Raw genomic sequence first — 18,077 nt, 5'->3', positions numbered from 1 at the left:
CCTCTGATTGGGTGGCACGGCGGCCCAGTGGTTAGCACTGCGAGCTCCACTGCAAGAATACTGCTGGCCCTGGTCCCTAAGGGCCGGTGGGTGTTTCTGTGAGGAGTTTGTATGTTCTCCCCGTGTCTGCGTGGGTTTTCCCCCGGGTTCTCTGGTTTCCTCCCACCATCCAAAGACATTTAACACGTATAACAATCAAGCATTTGTCTAACCCCTGTGTTCCCTTAGCTACCGCAGTCGGGGAGTTCTGAGATCCACCAAGCTCAGGCTTCCCTCTCGCTCTGCCAACGGGAGGAAGCCCCGGGCTCGAGGATCCCTTGAGCTCGGGGCTCTCTCCCAGGACAGCATGCCAAACAAGCTTTTATAACTCATCAGCTAAGTGTGAACTCTTGAAATGGCATCTAATACGTGTGTTTGGGAAAGAAAACATTAGCTAACTAGTGCCATTTCCCTTTACCTAGCTGAAAATGAGGCTGGATATCCCTTTTTCTTTTCACCATTCATTCAGAAGGGACCTTCAGGTCACAGGAAGGCGGTGAAATTATAAATCTGTGTCACTTTATCTTTGCTGATGAAATATACAGTCAGGTAGGCTACACAACGTTCCTATGTAACTCCCAACGATACTTCTGGGTTTCTTCCCACCGCAGCCTCGATTTCACTTTTAAAAATGGCGGCTGCGTGAAATCAGTCTTTTATCACATGTGTGTATATAAGTAGTTTCAGTTGACTAATCTTCTGGCTTCTCTCCACCCCCCCATCTCCTCCTCATTTTTTTTCAAGTTGTTTTCAAGGACGGGAGGTTCAAGGTCTCTAAAGGGTTTGAATGCTCAGGCCCCCGCTTCAAGACAGCAACGTCTAAATCGTTAACCATGTTGACGCAATTGTTTGAGCAGGTGAACTCGTAAATCATCTTACACTGTCTTCACAAACAGTGGTTCACTGCTAATCACAATCACATAAATGTTAGTTAATCCATATCATTTGCAAATATTTGAGAAACGTAGGGAAATTACAGCTGGCCTCTTTGTGTTCTTTCTTCACATAATTTTTTTTACATGGTTAAAGGGTCACGAAACACCAAAACACATTTTTTGAGCTGTTAACAGTTATGACTGTTATATGTGTCCCACACTGCTAAAACACTATTAGGACACCTATATTTTGCTAAAAAGTGTAAATTGGTTGTTTTTGCGTTATTTCAAGCAAATTCGTACTTCCGGTTTGAAACGAATTTTTGAAGCTGCGTCACGGCCATGACATAATAGCATTGTATTCCAGCGTGTAGACTGGACGTCTGTGCCAGAGTGTGTCTTATTACGTCTTACAGTGTGATGCATTAATGCATGAGTAAGGCTTAGTTCAAACCAATCAGCGCACTCTATTGTACAACTTCATTAATATTCATTACTGTCACAGTGTTTAGACGACAGAGACACCACGTTGTGTTGGCAAAACAAGCGTGAAGTGTTGCTTTTATAGTTTGCTGCAGTTAAGTTTTGTTTTCATTTTCTCTCTGTGAGAGCGCAGCTGGAGTCACGCGTGGATTAACGGTGTACGCGACGCGCGACAACAATAACTTACGTGTCTAAGGAGGATTATTGTTTACCTGAGAGCTGTTCTCATCTGCAAACGCTGATATCCGGATTCGTTTGTAGTCTTCTCTTAATAAAGACGCGGCTCTAGTGGCTGGTGATTGTCCTGTCTCTACAGATTTGGTAAGTGAGCGACCAGTGCTCTTTGTTTATTCAGTTTGTTTGTATCGAACTAAGTTACCTATAGCACCGAGTGTAAACATGTTAGCACCACAACCAAACTTTAACCTCGTGTATGGTTTTCACCGCATTTTGTGACCGGAATAACACACGCGGCTTTCTGACACTACCTGCTATGTGCATCTAAATTTCCGGGAAATGCAGAGTTTTTTTTTCTCTCATTCGCCGTGCGGTATCAAACATTGCATGAAAAATTACATGCTTAGAGCAGTTCCTCAAATAAAATATCTTGTTTGTCGCGAGGGGCATGAATGATTTCTCTAATTGAAAGAGCCAAACTGCAGTTAAAGTTTACCATTTAATAATTTGGCAAATAATTCGACTACAGATGTCCATGTAAACACCATCACTTTCTCCTGTGTGTGTGTGTGTACTCTGAAACTTGCGCAAGATCAAATAGACACTCCCACACCATCCCATTTTAGTTCCTCCGACACTCCCCCCTAAACAGAGCTGGACACGCCCACTTTTCTGACTTTTTCCAAAGTAGAGGTGTGAAAACAACAAGGGGGTTTCATGGCCCTTTAAGTCATTTCAGTTTTTGTTCAGAGACTATTGAACCATTGTGGAGGTATGCTATTTTGGGGCTTCTTCACACCATAACTCTCCAATCTTGTCACCCTCTTGAGTCGACGGTGATACTCCAAGAGGAATTGGGCTTACTTAACTAGCCCAATCAGTATGCCCTTTGCAAATCATTGGTCAGAGCTTCAGAATCAGGCTTTAAAATTCTTCTGTGGAGGTGAAGTTTAATTTTTAAATTAACATTGCAGGATCTGGCGTTTGCTGGGCCTGTATCAATAAAAAACTATTGCTATTGTTATTTCAGCAAAACTTACAGGACATTCATTAAATATTAATGAAGCAATAAACATCTTACACTGTGTCTTCACAAACAGTCATGGTGTAGGTGTAATACCGCAAGTGTAGGTTCCTAACTAAATAAAATCACTTCACATGCTTGTCAGACCCATTATTTAATTTAATATTTTCTGCCTGTTGATTGTCATGTATAAAACAGCCATAAAGGAATCTCAGTAGTAAAGCAATAAATATTAGGCAATACAATAAATGGTAGATTTTTATGTTTATAAAATGTTTATCTGAAACGCATTTCACATGCTTTTAAATGCTGTTTAATCATCACTGCATATTGTACAATTCCTGGCAAATGAACCCATGTTCTTGGCATTGCTAGCTTCTCCAGCTGAGCTACAAGAACTATTTACCTGCTACTACCATGCATTTGACCACTTAAATGGGACAATATTGATAATGACAGTGTAATCTTATGGATAATTTCAATGTGAACTTTAAGGTGTATGATTACCTCTATGGTATCCACACCAATCTGTAAGCCGGCAGAACGTTCAAAGTTTCCTTCCCTCCTTAGATACTCATATCTGTGTCCAGAAAAACACACACACACATGTACACGCACACACACACACACACACACACACACACACACACACACACACACACACACACACACACACACACATGTACACGCACACACACACACACACACACACACACACACACACACACACACACACACACACACACACACACACGCACACACACACACACACACACACACACACATACACAAAAACAAAAGTAAACATACATAACTGTATTAAAATATATTTTAACACTTCAATATCAATGAATGTCAATGAATATCTAATCTATTAATGTATTGTACATATAAATATATTATAATTTATATATTATTTGTTATACAATTTTGTTCTTTAATACAGCAGTAAGATTTTTGAACTGAACCTTTAATTTGACCTGCTCAAAGAAAACACCCTTTTTGAATGTATCAAAAAACTTCCACTACATGCACAGAACAGCATGAGCATTTATAGCAAATAAACTAATGTAAATATTATCCCGCTTGTTTTTTGAGAACTGTCAAATAAAGTCTTACACCCCTATGACTGGTCATTGTCTTCACCCGCTCAAGAGAAAGGGCTGCGATCGGCTTTAGAAATGAAAGCACTGTTCATCGATGAGTGACGCGGGAAGAACAGTCGCAGTTACAGTCTACGTGCGAATAATATGCGGTTATCATGGGTAATCCATAATAGACACAGTGGAGAAATCTTGGACCTCAGGCATGCTCATATTTGGATCCACAAGTATCGCTTTAACAGCCAAGAAGAGAGGCAAAGTTACCTCACAAACACGCCAGCAGGTCAAATGTTCAAAGTGAGAGAGAGAGAGAGACAGACATTTTTCCCTAGTAACATTAAACTAGCGGCTTGTGTGCTGTGCCTTCTTCTGTTTTAATTAAAGACTTTCCAGCAAACTCACAAGCAGTTAAACTGTGCATAATTATCTACCTTTTAAGTAGTAGGAGAGTTTTTTGTTACTCGCCCTCGCCTCCTTCTCCATAGTATTCTACTACGACATTGCGCATAGGAGATAAATGACGTCAGTACGTAATAACCGGTTATGATTATTACTAAACCGATATCGAATTGTCCCCATCTGCGTCACGGTGCACCGAAGAAACAATTCATTTTGACACCCCATATATATATAATAATAAGTAATAATAAATAAAAACAATATTGTTGAGTTAAATATTGAAATAAATATATTATCTATACATTTACAAACTACCAACATATTCAAATTTTTCTATATCAAATATTTTAACCAAGCATGTATATAAGTGTACCGTGGAACAGTGCTTTCTCTGAGGGCCTGCTCCACATCCATGTCTTCACTCTGGAAGTCCACAATGATGATGTTGAAATTGTTGTCCTTTGTCTCGCTATGCAGGGACTCCATGTCTGAAATGAACTGCTGAACCCAACGAGCCTGATTCTTGACTAAACAAAACAAATCGACAAATTATTTAACAATTAATATATGAAATAAATAAGTGCATTTTAATATAATACATATTTTACTGTATTACATAATACATTATTATTCTTTGGTGACATATTCCATGCACATACATGTCATTTCTGACAAACCAAAGCACACTTTTTCTTTATATCTGCCAATCAAATGCAAGTACATCACATAATAAAAAAAACAAAAAAAAACAAATTGAGTATCATTTAAAATACTGTATAAGTACACATTAGGGAAAACATATATATATATGGTGGTCTGGGGCTCTTCAGATAATTTTGGAAAACACTTTCTATCCAAAACTAAAAAGGGCATGTGCACTGCACAGGTTGAGCTCTATGTGTGCACGTGCCTGCCCTTATATAATGTAATTATTAGTTGTGAGCAAGCATCAGTGTTTACTGAGGTTGAAATAAGATTACTTTTTTTTTATTGCAATAAAAAAAAATATATATATATATATAGTATATATATATAGTACTATATATATATATATAGTTATAGCAACACTTGTGACTGCTTTGGGAAATAATACTCATTTTAGACTTCCCGGCACAACTGATTGTGAAGGAACGTGTAGTCTTGCACATTTGTTACCCATGGAAATTCAAGATTTTATTAAGACAAAAATCTCATAATCTGATCTAGTGAGATCTGAACGGGACTTTAAGCAATTAGAGGAATAATAAGCTACGTTGGATAACTGATTGATCAAGTGATTTAGGGGAATGGTTAGTGTTCCTGACTGGCATGCAGACGAATTGGTTTCGTCACAATTTCTGACTTTTTTTAAAAGCCGGGATTCGAACTTAGGTCCCCTGTAAGAAAGTTGCACTACATTCGCCGGACTGTCCAGTAGGCTTCTTGCGGTTGTTTGTTTTTACTGTCAATAAAATGTAGATTCAGCAGGTATAGTACATTTAAAAAACACTTATGAAAGGACCCAATCCTTTTGAATTGTTTTAGTCATGTGACTTGGATGTTTCAAAACGTTTTAAATCATCTACACATAGGAATCTTGACAATGTGTCAAAACATCAGTTTTGCATCAGCCATTTCTATTATCATTGTCTTCTTTATTTACTTTTTCAATTTATTCTATAATTTTCCTTCAACTTAGTCCCTTATATATCAGGGTTCGCCACAGCAGAATGAACCACCAACTATTCCAGCATATATCTTACGCAGTGGATGCCCTTCCAGCCACAACCCAGTACTGGGAAACACCCATAAACTCTGAGGAAACCCACGCTAACACAAAGAAAACATGCAAACTCCACACAGAAATGCCAATAGGTCCAGCTGAAACTGAAACCAGTGACCTTCTTGCTGTGAGGCGACAGTGCTAACAGGATTGTGATTTGGATTTGCTGTTTTATAAATAAACATCCGTAAAAGCATTTAAACTCTGGGATCCAATAGACATAAAGTACATTACTTACCTGGCACTACAAAATGCACCATGACATCTTTTTTCCACCTCAGCATCACTGGCTGGCATAGCAGAGGTTTTGCATACACTGTGCCCCACTGAGGGGTGCCGCGGGCCCCACGAGTTGGTGTGTGAGATGGTTGAGCAGGTGGGCTGGCAACAGGAGAAGAGGGGGACGATGCTGTTACCCCTTCAACATTTTCCAGACTGTCTTCCGCCCGTCCACGGTGCAACAACATGTAGATGTACTCAGAAAGGCGGACTATCTTCCGGCCTCTCTCCATTAACTCCAGCTCAACCAGGTAGCGGTTTCCCCGCGCAGAGTCACGGCGCTTTTCAACATTTATGATGCGAAGGAGAGTGTAGATCCTTGAAGGAAGAAAGATTAGAAAGATTAAATGCTGTAGTATGTAAATGGGATAACAATAGCATCACTAGCATAAAATAAATCACAATGAAGTTGATCATTAACTGTTTGTAAACTTTTGATTTTATTTCATCTGCCAGTTTTTCAAAATGTATGCTGTTTGATTTGTTTGAATCAATACAAATCTGAATACTATTCAATTTAATCAGTTCGCTCTCATTGGCGCCATTGTTTGTAACTTTAGGTGGGTTTGCAAACCTGTGTACTTTGCATTGCGTCTTCCTTAAACTTCAGCTGTTTGCATTTCCCGCGGTCACAGAAGCTCCCAGTCATCTCAGCTAGGTACAGCTGTAAAGTATGAGCACGTTGCCTTGTGTGCACGTCTCTCCATTGGAAATAATAAACTTGCCTTAGTTATAGCCTCAGTCAAAGTTAAACCTGTGTGCGTGGTTATTAGTCTTGGTGTACAAGCTTGGAACTTTAAACTAGCACACAGTTGGCTTAGTTTAGTTGCCGCAGTTTTGTTCCGTGCAGAAACACAGTGCTGAGAAGCCTTTAAGATTAACTGTGACGAATTAAAGCACGGTTAATAGTGAAACCTGTAAATCATTACATCCCTATATGGATCACGCATGCATGGTTACATAGCGACTGTAAAACTACACAAAGTCACAAATGTTTTTGTGACTACCACTCTGACACATTCTGGCACATTATAAATATTGAATCCTTAACAGTAGTCTCTGCTTGGTCTGTGTCTGAGTCTGCATGTACAGCTGAATAATGGTCCTCTCACACGTTGCTTCTCTCTGTCTGCCTGTCTGTTGCCATAAACAAAGCAGGTAAGCTCTTGGCTCCGCCCCTTTGAAAAGTTGGGCAGGAAGTCGAAACTAATTTTCATGTGAAGCAACACAGCCCTAAAACAGCGAGCTGTGTACATGCCCTGCAAAAAGACACTTTTTGACACATTATAATAAAAAAATCTGAATTGTGTTTTGAACTGAACCTAAACTGGCACACTCAGAAGAACCATAATATTAATATTAAATCTTAAAAAAGGGGCAAACTATGTGCCCTTTAATATTCGGGGGCAAAACTAATGCAGCTTCATACAATAGATGAATTCATAAGACGCATTTAAACACATTGGATTTGTTGATGATATTACATAAATATAAATTATATTTGTTTTGTTTATGTTTAACTAACTATTATCAATTATATAAACTTTATTAGTTCAGTTATTTTAAAAATATGTAATTTTAATAGATGAAAATTTGATATGCAATCAGAATACATACTGTAGGTCTAAATATTTTTTTGAGTGTATTACACCTCATTCAAATGGGGTGTCAGCATCAACGCTTCCCATTTACTTGAATGGGTGACGTCAGGCATTGACGAACTGCTTTGTGGATCTGTCTGCGCCGCTTCAGTGGCGTTGCTCGGTGCAGAAGTTGGGAAACTTTTCAAGCGCCAACGGAAGCGTCAGCCGATCAGATCGCTTTAAGTAAAACACCTGACGCTTCTATGAAGATCGGGTCAGCTCCAACTTCAGACACAAACTCAGTTAAGAGTTGACGCTGAAGGCCCGTGTGAATCGGCTTTTGATTGAAAACATAGGCAATACTTCATAAAACCTGTAGACTATGATTCATTAGCAAGCATGAAACATTAGCAAATAGCTAATTTGTCATTTGTTAGACATTAAGCAGTTGAAAATGGTGTATTCTTGACATATTCTTGACAGTATAAACACATATACAGTTGCAGTCAGATTTATAATCAGTTCATTCATTCTTTCATTCATTTTCTTTTCGGCTTAGTCCCTTTATTAATATGGGGTCGCCACAGCGGAATGAACCGGCAACTTATCCAGCATATGTTTTATGCAGCGGATGCCCTTCCAGCTGCAACCCATCACTGAGAAACATACATATACACTCATTTACACACACACTACAGACAATTTTAGCATGCCCAATTCACCTATATTGCATTTCTTTGCACTGTGGGGGAAACCGGAGCACCCTGAGGAGACCCACTCGAACACGAGGAAAACATGCAAACTCCACACAGAATTGCCAACTGGACCAGCCGAGGCTCGAACCAGCGACCTTCTTGCTGTGAGGCGATCGTGCAACTCACTGCGCCACAGCGTCGCACACTTTCTGGAGTATTTGCAATAATTCTTTGTATTTCTTATTAGAAAACTTATTCAGTTTCAGCCTCACCCTCCATTGCGTTCGTTAAGTTTCTCCATGTACTGTGCAAGCACGTCCACCACTTCACTTTCAGACAGCTGCAGGTTTCCTGACACATTGCAGCGGAGATCATTCCAGTCGGAGCGCAACGATTCAAAATCCATGCTGTTGACAGAAAATGTCCTCTGCCAATTTATGGCCTCCTCTGCCCATCCAGGCCGAGGTTCCACGTCCTCATAGCTGTACTCTGATAAACCTCCGTCCTCCTCAGGCTCCAGGTCTGTGTCCGGCCGCTGCTGTTGGGACTCTGTAATCTGTGAGGTGTGCATATAGGAAGTGACACGAACCGACTCGGTTGGCGGCACATTCTCAGAGGAGTTAGAGGACTGAGGAGTGGGGCGTAGGGTTGTGACAGGCCTCAAAGGATGCTGGTGTTTCTCCCAGACGCCCCTTATCCTTCGCTCGAAATGGCTTGGGATTGCTGCTCTATTTGGGGGTATTGGGTTGCTGAAATTCGGGCTAGCTGGAAACACCTTGGATTCTTGCAAAGGAGATCGCGCGAATAGCTGCGATGCCCGTAGAGGTCCTTTACCAAGTTTTGGTTTGGCGCTGAGATTTACTAACTTTGTTGTTTTGCCATTTTGATAGAGGAAAACACCAGGGAAGACCTCTCTGGGATGGCGCGAAACAAGACCTTGCTTCTCCCTAGCAGGTCGAGGCCTTGTGACGTAGATTTTGTTGTCTTCCTTCTTATGTTCTTTGTTGGCATGGATGTTTCCAGGGTTGCGGTTGTTGTCGTGAGCATGGTTGTTGGCTGGTGATGGGTTTGGGTTGCTGAGGATTTGCTTAGCTCGACTGTTAAGGGCAACCAATGAGGATTTTGGTGGAAACAGCAAAGCTGTTCTACTTATTTTGGGGGAACGTTCTTCCGACCATCCCTCTCTACGGTCTCTTTGAACCCAAGCAAGAGAACGACCTCTCACCACACTCTCACTTTTTGGTGACCCTACATTAATTTGATGGTCCGGAGTGTCTTTTTCCATCTCTTGAGCTTCAGGCACTACTGGCTGCCTTGCACTGGCAAAAAAGCGCCTTTGCTCTCTTCTTAATGCTGGGTTCCCTGGTTCTACTTCTTTTCTGTCCAGCATTGTGGGAACAGGTTTGTCTGAAGGGCTTAAGGTGTGAGTTGACTGGCTAGGTTGGATGGTTTTCTTTGCTGACTGGGTGCCAACAACTTGTGCTTCATCATCCGGATCCACTCCCTCTTCTTCTTCGAGAAAATCTAATATAGAACATTCAAAGTAAATACACAAAAAAAAACTCAAACTACTGTGTCTTTCACTCAGTTTTTTTGTTGCTTGTTCAAACTACTTATTTAAAAGGAAATAAAACAACACAATTATTAAGATTTCATTGGGACAACTTTATTTATTTTGTTCAATCCACTTAAATTTGTTAAATCTGTTGTGACAATATGAATAAATTTTGTGGAACCCTGCATTTTTTACACTGCAAACAGTGATTAGTTACTTAAAACGAGTAAACCAATTACCTTAAAAGTAACAAGCTGACTTTACAAAAACAATGTAAGCAAATCGTTTTTAACTTTGAACTGTTAAGTTGACTTAATTTTTATAATTATGCTAATTGTGCTTGCTTTTTTCACCCAGGCTCATTCTGAAAACACAGTCTCATGAGTCCCGTGGACGTTTCTGGAGACTGCAAATTATGTAGCTGGAGGTACGTATGGCTGCATTTAATTTTTTAAGCGAACGGTACAGGGCGGTGTGATGCCGTTCCTTTTCTTGCTTACCAGCTGACGGTTTACCTCCGTGTGGAGGGCTTTCCCACTACAACCAGTTCGCCCAGTTAGCTCGTTGGGTACGTCGGCGGACTTGAGAGAAGCTGAACATGATGACGACCGGGTTCGAGTTCGGGGAAGAGGGGTCCCAGAAATCAGGTAAGACAACAGAATCCAAAAAATAAAGCAAACAAGTTCATAACAGGGTGAGAATTTGGTAAAATCCAAAAATGAGGCAAAAAATCAGACAAGGGCTTTTCTTTTTCTGGACAGCTTTTGTAAATTGTTAGTTGGGTTTAGAGAAGCAAGCTGGTGGGCTGGTCAATTGGTAAAACTGTTTGGGTTTAGGGAAAGAGGAGGGTGTGTCAGCCGATCGGCCGGTCGCAGTTAGTCAGTCAGACAGATGTTCGTTCGACAGCAGCCTCTGGTCGGTAAACACGAGAACAGCGCAGGCGCAAATGGCACTCGCGAGAGACTTTTGAGATGCGAAAAACGCACACAGCGACCTCTCATGGATTCGCGAAAACAAAAACTGCAAAAATACGTACCTCCGGGACGTATTTCACGGTCTCCAGAAACGTCCACGGGACTGCGTTTTCAGAATGAGCCTGGGTCGCACTTTTTAAAAATAAAAGTCAACTAATCAATATTTTCCAATACACCTTTATTATATTTGGATATTTTTTTTCAGCTTTTCTGTATCTAAAATGACAGTAATTAAAATAAATCTGCACTTCCAGACTCCTGCTAATAAGTGTGTCTTCTAAATTCGATACAGGCTATAAGTGTAGATTTTGTAGATTTCATGAAGCACCAAATATGTAATATTGTGATAATTACAGTAATTATTTGAAAACAGACGCGCTAAAATAGTCTGACACTGTATTAGGGATTAGTTGACTTTGAAAAAAGTAAGTAAAATTAGCAAAATTATAAAAATACAGTCAACTTAACAGTTCCAAGATACAATGGGTTTACTTACACTATTTTTGTAATGTCAACATTTTTCTTTTAAGGCAATTGGTTTACTCGCTTTAAGTAACTAATCACTTTTTTACAGTGTACAGTGTTCATTCACTCCAAAAAATATTTTGCTGCTTGATCAAACTACTTATGTAAAATAAGCTTAAACAACACACTTCATAAGATTTTGAGACAACTTAGTTTATGTTTGGTCCACTTAACATTGATAAGTTAACTTAATCGATTTGTGTTGGAAAAATCTGAATGAATTGCATGGAACACTGCATTTTTCCAGTCTTAAACTACATTTTTTATGTTAAGTGAAAAATTACTGTTTCAGATTTTAACTTGTTTTATTCAGTTTGCCTTAAAAGAAAAGAAAAAACAAAAGTGAAACCCCTAAGTAAACTTTAAACGTTTGTTTTTTCTTTAAGGCCCCGTTTACACTGTCAGGTCTTGACGCTCAATTCCAATTTGTTGCCTATATCTAATTTGTTTGCCTGTCCGTTTACAGGTTCTTTTAATTGTGACCCATTTCCGATTCATGTGTTTACACTTGTTATCCAGTTTACGATTTCATGCTTGCGTAAAGGCGGGTTCAAGCATCTGCGCCACACTAGCCACAATGGAAGAAATTGTCTTGCTTTTAGTCATGCAAAATATGCGAAGTTCGGCCAACTTTAAAATGATTTTTAGGCGAAGGAGCATTGCAGTTTGCGCCTATGGTTTATATATTGTGTCCTACAGCATTCAGAAGAATTTGTGGGTACGAGAAAGATCTCAGGTCTAGTGGGATCAAATTGTAATGACTGACCACTTTCCTCCTCCATGTTCCCTCTGATGTTGTTGTTTACTGCGCTGGCATCTCCACATAGGCTCTTCTTTCTACATCATTAAACCGCGGAGAAGTAACACATTGTAGCAAGTTTAATGACATACAAATTGGAATGTCTCAATAAATTGGCAGTGTAAACAGGGCCAAAGTAATATTTTTACTTTAAACCAGCAGTTTTCATGTCACCACATGAATAAGAGATACTGTTTACGTGCTTTCAGTTTTTTCTATATTTCTGTGAGTTTATTATAGGTTACTTTACTTGTATTTTGATTTTAAGCCAAATTAAAGTTTAACCAAAGTAATTCAATTAATTCATCATCTAGAAAACAATATTTTACCTTTGAGTCATATTTTTTCACCTTGCTTTCCCAAAATAAATATTTTTTTTTCAAATTAGTCAAAACTAATTTGAGCTGTAACAAGTTACAGTATTGTTTTAGGTTCGTTCAAAGTGTTTTTTTTTTCAGTGCATTACAGTATAGTGTTTTCAATCATGTTATAGTTCCACAGTTGAAATCAGAATTAATAAATCACCTTTGATTTTTTTTTCTTTTTTAAATATTTCTCAATTGATTTTTAACATAGCAAAGAAATTTTCACAGTATATCTGATAATATTTTTTTTCTTCCGAAGAAAATCTTATTTGTTTTATTTCACCTAGAATAAGCAGTTTTCATTTTTTTAAAGCCATTTTAAGGCCCCTTTAAGCTATATATATTTTTCTGATAGTCTACAGAACAAACCATTATTATACAATAACCTGTCTAATTACCCTAATCTGCCTAGTTAACCTAATTCACCTAGTTAAGCCTTTAAATGTCACTTTAAGATGTTTATAAGTTTCTTAAAATATCTAGTAAAAAATTATTTACTGTCATCATAGAGAAGATAAAAAAAATCAGTTATTAGAAATGAGTTAATAAAACTATTATGTTTAGAAATGTGTTGAAAAAATCTGTCCGTTACACAGAAATTGGGGGAAAAAATTAACAGGGGGGCTAATAATTCAGGAGGGCTAATAATTCTGACTTCAACTGTAAGTGTATAACAAAAAATACATTTACAACATTATAGTGAACTAATAAACTGTAACATAATGCTGTTAGTATAGTAGTCTTTTTTTTACTACAGTAAACTGTACACTTACTGTAGTACATTATTGGGCCATGTGTTTATATTGTCTGTTTATTTCAGCAAATTCATGGCAAAATAAAACTCATAGCAAGATCAATACAGACAAAATCATATTATCTATTAATAACAACATCATAATTAATTAAGAAATTCTACAAAAAAAAAATTACATTTTACATTTTAAAGCTTTAATATGATTTATTTTTTATTTTTTTTTCAGTTCAACATATATTCATTACTTAAAATTCATGCCAGGGATACATTTTTAAAAATATCCATCAAATTCTAACAAAATATCTTTAATGTGTTTATCCTACTATAGCCGTTGTATTACCACAGCATCTGTAGAATGACCACTACAAATGAAGTCAATTATAACAGATAGAACAACTATAGAACAGATTCAAAACATAGTATAGTAATCGATAATAAATACGATGTTTTTATGTTCGAGTGTATGTCTGCGTGAGGGTTATTCCACCAGTGGAGGTCCAACAGAACCTCTGAATGATAACAGAATGATAATTTATTCTTGACAATATTCAATTTACAGGCTTATTTACAAAATTTCTACAAATATTTGAACTTAAAAAGAATCTGTTTCAGAGCCATACTTTTCAATTGGGTGGAAAAGTGCGTTAAATATTTGTAGTTAAACACTGTCTCACTACTGAAGTTTATTATTTTTATGTACCTTGGTTATAGTCTTAAAGAAAGAGCAACACTGCATTCTGTACCTAAGCATCACCTATGTCATTAAAATGAAAATCATTCACAACTTTCTAATTAGCCAATCACATGGCAGCAACTCAAAGCATTTAGGCATGTAGACCTGGTCCAGACGATCTGCTGTAGTTCAAACTGAACATCAGAATGGGGAAGATATGTGATTTACGTGAACAGCAACTGCTGATCTACTGGAATTTTCACGCACAACCATTTCTAGAGTTTACAGAGAATTAAATATCCAGTACGTGGCAGTTCTGTGGGCACAATTGCCTTGTTAATGCCAGAGGTCAGAGGAGAATGACAGACTAGTTTGAGCAGGCTCACCAAAATTGGACAATAAAAGATGGGAAAAACGCTGCCTGGTCTAATGAGTCTCAATGTCTGCTGCAACATTTAGATGGTAGGGTCAGAATTTGGAGACTTTGGGCCCATTAGTACCAATTGAGCATCGTGTCAATGCCGCAGCCTACCCAAGTATTGTTGCTGACTATGTCCATCCCTTTATGACCACAGTTTACCCATACTCTGATGGCTACTTCCAGCAGGATGACGCGCCATGTCATTAAGCACAAATCATCTCAGACTCATATCTTGAACATGACATTAAGTTCACTTTCCTCAAATGGCCTCCACAGTCACCAGACCTCAGTCCAATAGAGCAGGGATGTGGTGGAACAGGAGATTTGCATCATGGATGTGCAGCCGAGAAATCTGCAGCAACTGCGTGATGCTATCATATCATTATGGACCAAAATCTCTGAGGAATATTTTCAGTACCTTGTTGAATCCATACCACATATGATTAAGGCAGTTCTAGAGGCAAAAAGGGGTCCAACCTAGTACTAGTAAGTTGTACCTAATAAAGTCTATGTATGTAAGTATGTACATATTCATTTACTCATTCATTTTCATCTGCTTTTCCGGAGCCAGGTCGCGGGGGCAGCAGTCTTAGGAGAAAACTCCAGACCTCCCTCTTCCCAGACACTTCCTCCAACTCCTCCAGGGGCCTCCGAGGCGTTCCCAGGCCAGCCGAGAGACATAAGCCCCTTTCACACATACAGACCTTTCCGGAAAATTACCAGCAATTTTCCGGAAAGGTTGTATGTGTGAACAGGCCCTTTTTGAAAATACCGGTAAATTCGTTCTGGCTATTTTCTGGAAAGAGAAGTTGTAACATTACCGGTAATTTGCCGGAATGCTGCGCTGTGTGAATGCAGATGGAAGATTGTCGGAAAGAGCGCGTACACGTCTAGAACGTGCTGACGTAAGACACCTGCTTTAGCCAATCAGAACAGTCAGACGCATTCACGTGCACGCGGTTTATGAGAATAAAAGCCTTTAAATATTTTTCCAGACACCTTTAGCTGCTCGATGTTAGTCAGATAACGTTTATATGTTCATTCTTAATGCTAACTGTGTAAATAATCATCGATAAAATGTTTATGATAATCCGTTGTTTGTTTACCTTCAAGCTTTGCGTGTGTCCGTGAGTGCCCATAGCGCCAGCACACACATATCATGAACATCTCGACATGCGAAAGTGTTTCTCTATGTTTTCATTAGAGTTGTCCTCAATACTGATTCATCCGAAGAGTTTGTAATGTAGTCAAATGTTTACAAACAAAAGCGCAGCCGTTTAGAGGTCATTTCTGGTTAATGATGTCAGAATTTACCGGCATTTTGCGATGGATGTGTGAATGCTCTTTTCCAGAAAAATTCCGTAACGTCCTCGCCTGTGTGAACAGCGCTTTTTTGAATATACCAGTAAAGTCGTTCTGAAGAATTTTACGGATATTTACCGGTATCACTGTGTGAAAGGGGCTAATGTCTCTCCAGCGTGTCCTGGGTCTTCCCCGAGGCCTCCTCCTGATGGGACATGCCTGAAACACCTCCCTATGTAGGCGTTAAGGAGGCATCTAAAACAGTATCCAAGCCACCTCAGCTGACTTCTCTAGATGTGGAGGAGCAGCGGCTCTACTCCGAGCTCCTCCCAGGTGACAGAGCTCCTCACCCTATCTATAGGGGTGCGCCCTGCCACTCTGTGAAGGAAACCCATTTCAGCAGCTTGTATCCAAGATCTTTTCCTTTCGGTCACGACCCAAAGCTCATGACCAAAGGTGAGAGTAGGATCGTAAATAGACCGGTAAATCAAAAGCTTTGCCTTTCGGCTTAGCTCCTTCTTTACCACAATGAACTGGTACATCGACCGCATTACTGCTGTCGCTGCACCAATCCGCCTGTTAATCTCATGTTCCATCCTTCACTCACTCGTGAACAAGAACCCAAGATACTTAAACTCCTCTAGCTGGGGTAAAGCTATATAAAATATATATTTAATATATATATATATATATATATATATATATATATATATATATATATATATATATATATATATATATATATATATATATATATATATTAAAAGTAAAATCCTCATAATATAAACGTATACATCTTGCTAAGTGTCTTACTTTAATTAATAAGTATTATTATGTTATGTATGTAGGTTACTGCATTGCATAGTTATTGTTGGTGATATTCTTTTTTACTTTAAAATGTGTTTTTTTGCATTAACGTTGTTGATATTTGTATTATCAGACAGGATACTATGCATTGAACCATTTAACCAAGTTCTGTTTTGGTCTGAATTCATCTATTGTCAGTAATCTATTTCGCCTTTGAATTAATTGCTGTTATGACCATGCACTTTGAAGTTAAACACAATTCTAGCTATTCCTTTCCATTCATTCCAACCCAAAGCCATTATCTCTTGATGAATATATCTGCCATGTTCAAACAAAGCTCTTGATGGAACGATGCACTAATGAAGTGTTATTCCTCTTCTGGATCACTGATCAGACACACACACAAACTCACCATCAGGATTAGGGAAGAAAAACGGCCTGTCATCTTCCTCTTCATCCATCTTCATATATTTATAGAAGCCAAACCTGTTAGAGAAGGATCAGGAGAGAGACAGATGGAATTTATGAAAGGCAGAAATGCTGAGTTTTAAAGAATTGTATTTATTAGCTCATTTTAGTTTAATTTGATGAATTTTATGAGAATGAATTTTCTTGATAAAATGCCATGTTTTTGTCTGTGCACATTACATTTAAATAAGTAATGTAATCTTATGATTTTAGCTAAATGTAGTACATTTCAGCTCTGAAATAGCTTTCTGCTACTGTAGCTAAAACGTATTAAAAAATAAAATCCTAACTTTTTACGTTGGCAAGTGTCAACAGATCTAAAATAGCTTTCAGAAATTGTATTACTAATAAGTATTATATACACATGCTATATAATGTTATAGTTATGTTATAGCTTATTTCATTAATCATAATTAATGGCATTACAATCTATACACATGCTTACTTCTCCAGATAGATGGGTGACTCTCTGTAGAAGCACTTATTTTCTTTTTCCATGTGAGTAAGGCGGGTAAAATCATTGGGATAGACAAAAGAAAGATAGACCTAAGAAAAAAACAGACATACAAGCATTATAGTGTACTAATTTCAGGACAAAACAGTGTGTTAATCAGTTCAACTTATTAAATGATTTAAAAGTAAAGTAAAGCACACTACATTTTAGGACTAATTTTATTTTAATAAACAAAAGCAGATTTTGCAATAGGTAACCCATTCATTCCTTGGAAATGTTGAGTGACTGTACAAAAGTACTTTAGTATTGTTATGCAACTGAAATGGTAAAAAAGGTCTATTCTCACTCTCTCTTGTGGATCAGTATAAAGATAAATTCATTATCTTTTCATTCATAAAAATTTGTAAGGTAAATTAATGTTAGTAAGATAACAAAACAAAAAACAAGTTTGATATTTTACTTAATTTGATGCAGCATTTTTAATTTTACTTTTGTAAAATGCAGTTGGTCTAGCTTTTTGTGGAAACGTAAAATTAATTAATTAAAAAATCTAATAATAAA

At 38.1% G+C, this 18,077-nt stretch overlaps 1 protein-coding gene across 3 annotated transcripts in view; it reads right to left on the bottom strand.

Moving 5' to 3' along the window:
• The window catches only part of b4galnt4a (beta-1,4-N-acetyl-galactosaminyl transferase 4a), a 324,496-nt gene that overhangs the window by 11,915 nt on the left and 294,504 nt on the right, over positions 1–18,077 (bottom strand). For all 3 annotated transcript variants that reach the window (XR_012400414.1, XM_068219134.2, XM_021473880.3), the window contains 6 exons: positions 17,508–17,608; positions 17,007–17,080; positions 8,692–9,943; positions 6,101–6,459; positions 4,474–4,627; positions 3,106–3,178 (listed from right to left, as the gene is read on the bottom strand). Coding sequence is in view for 2 of the 3 variants with exons in the window: in XM_068219134.2 (XP_068075235.1) it covers positions 3,106–3,178; positions 4,474–4,627; positions 6,101–6,459; positions 8,692–9,943; positions 17,007–17,080; positions 17,508–17,608 (2,013 nt within the window). In the remaining variant the exon portion in view is untranslated. The remainder of the gene's footprint in view (positions 1–3,105; positions 3,179–4,473; positions 4,628–6,100; positions 6,460–8,691; positions 9,944–17,006; positions 17,081–17,507; positions 17,609–18,077) is intronic.

Source organism: Danio rerio, chromosome 25, assembly GCF_049306965.1.
Source record: "Danio rerio strain Tuebingen ecotype United States chromosome 25, GRCz12tu, whole genome shotgun sequence".
Lineage (NCBI taxonomy): Eukaryota > Metazoa > Chordata > Actinopteri > Cypriniformes > Danionidae > Danio > Danio rerio.
Note: the sequence above shows the minus strand (reverse complement) of the source record. Positions and strands in the feature narration are given on the sequence as shown.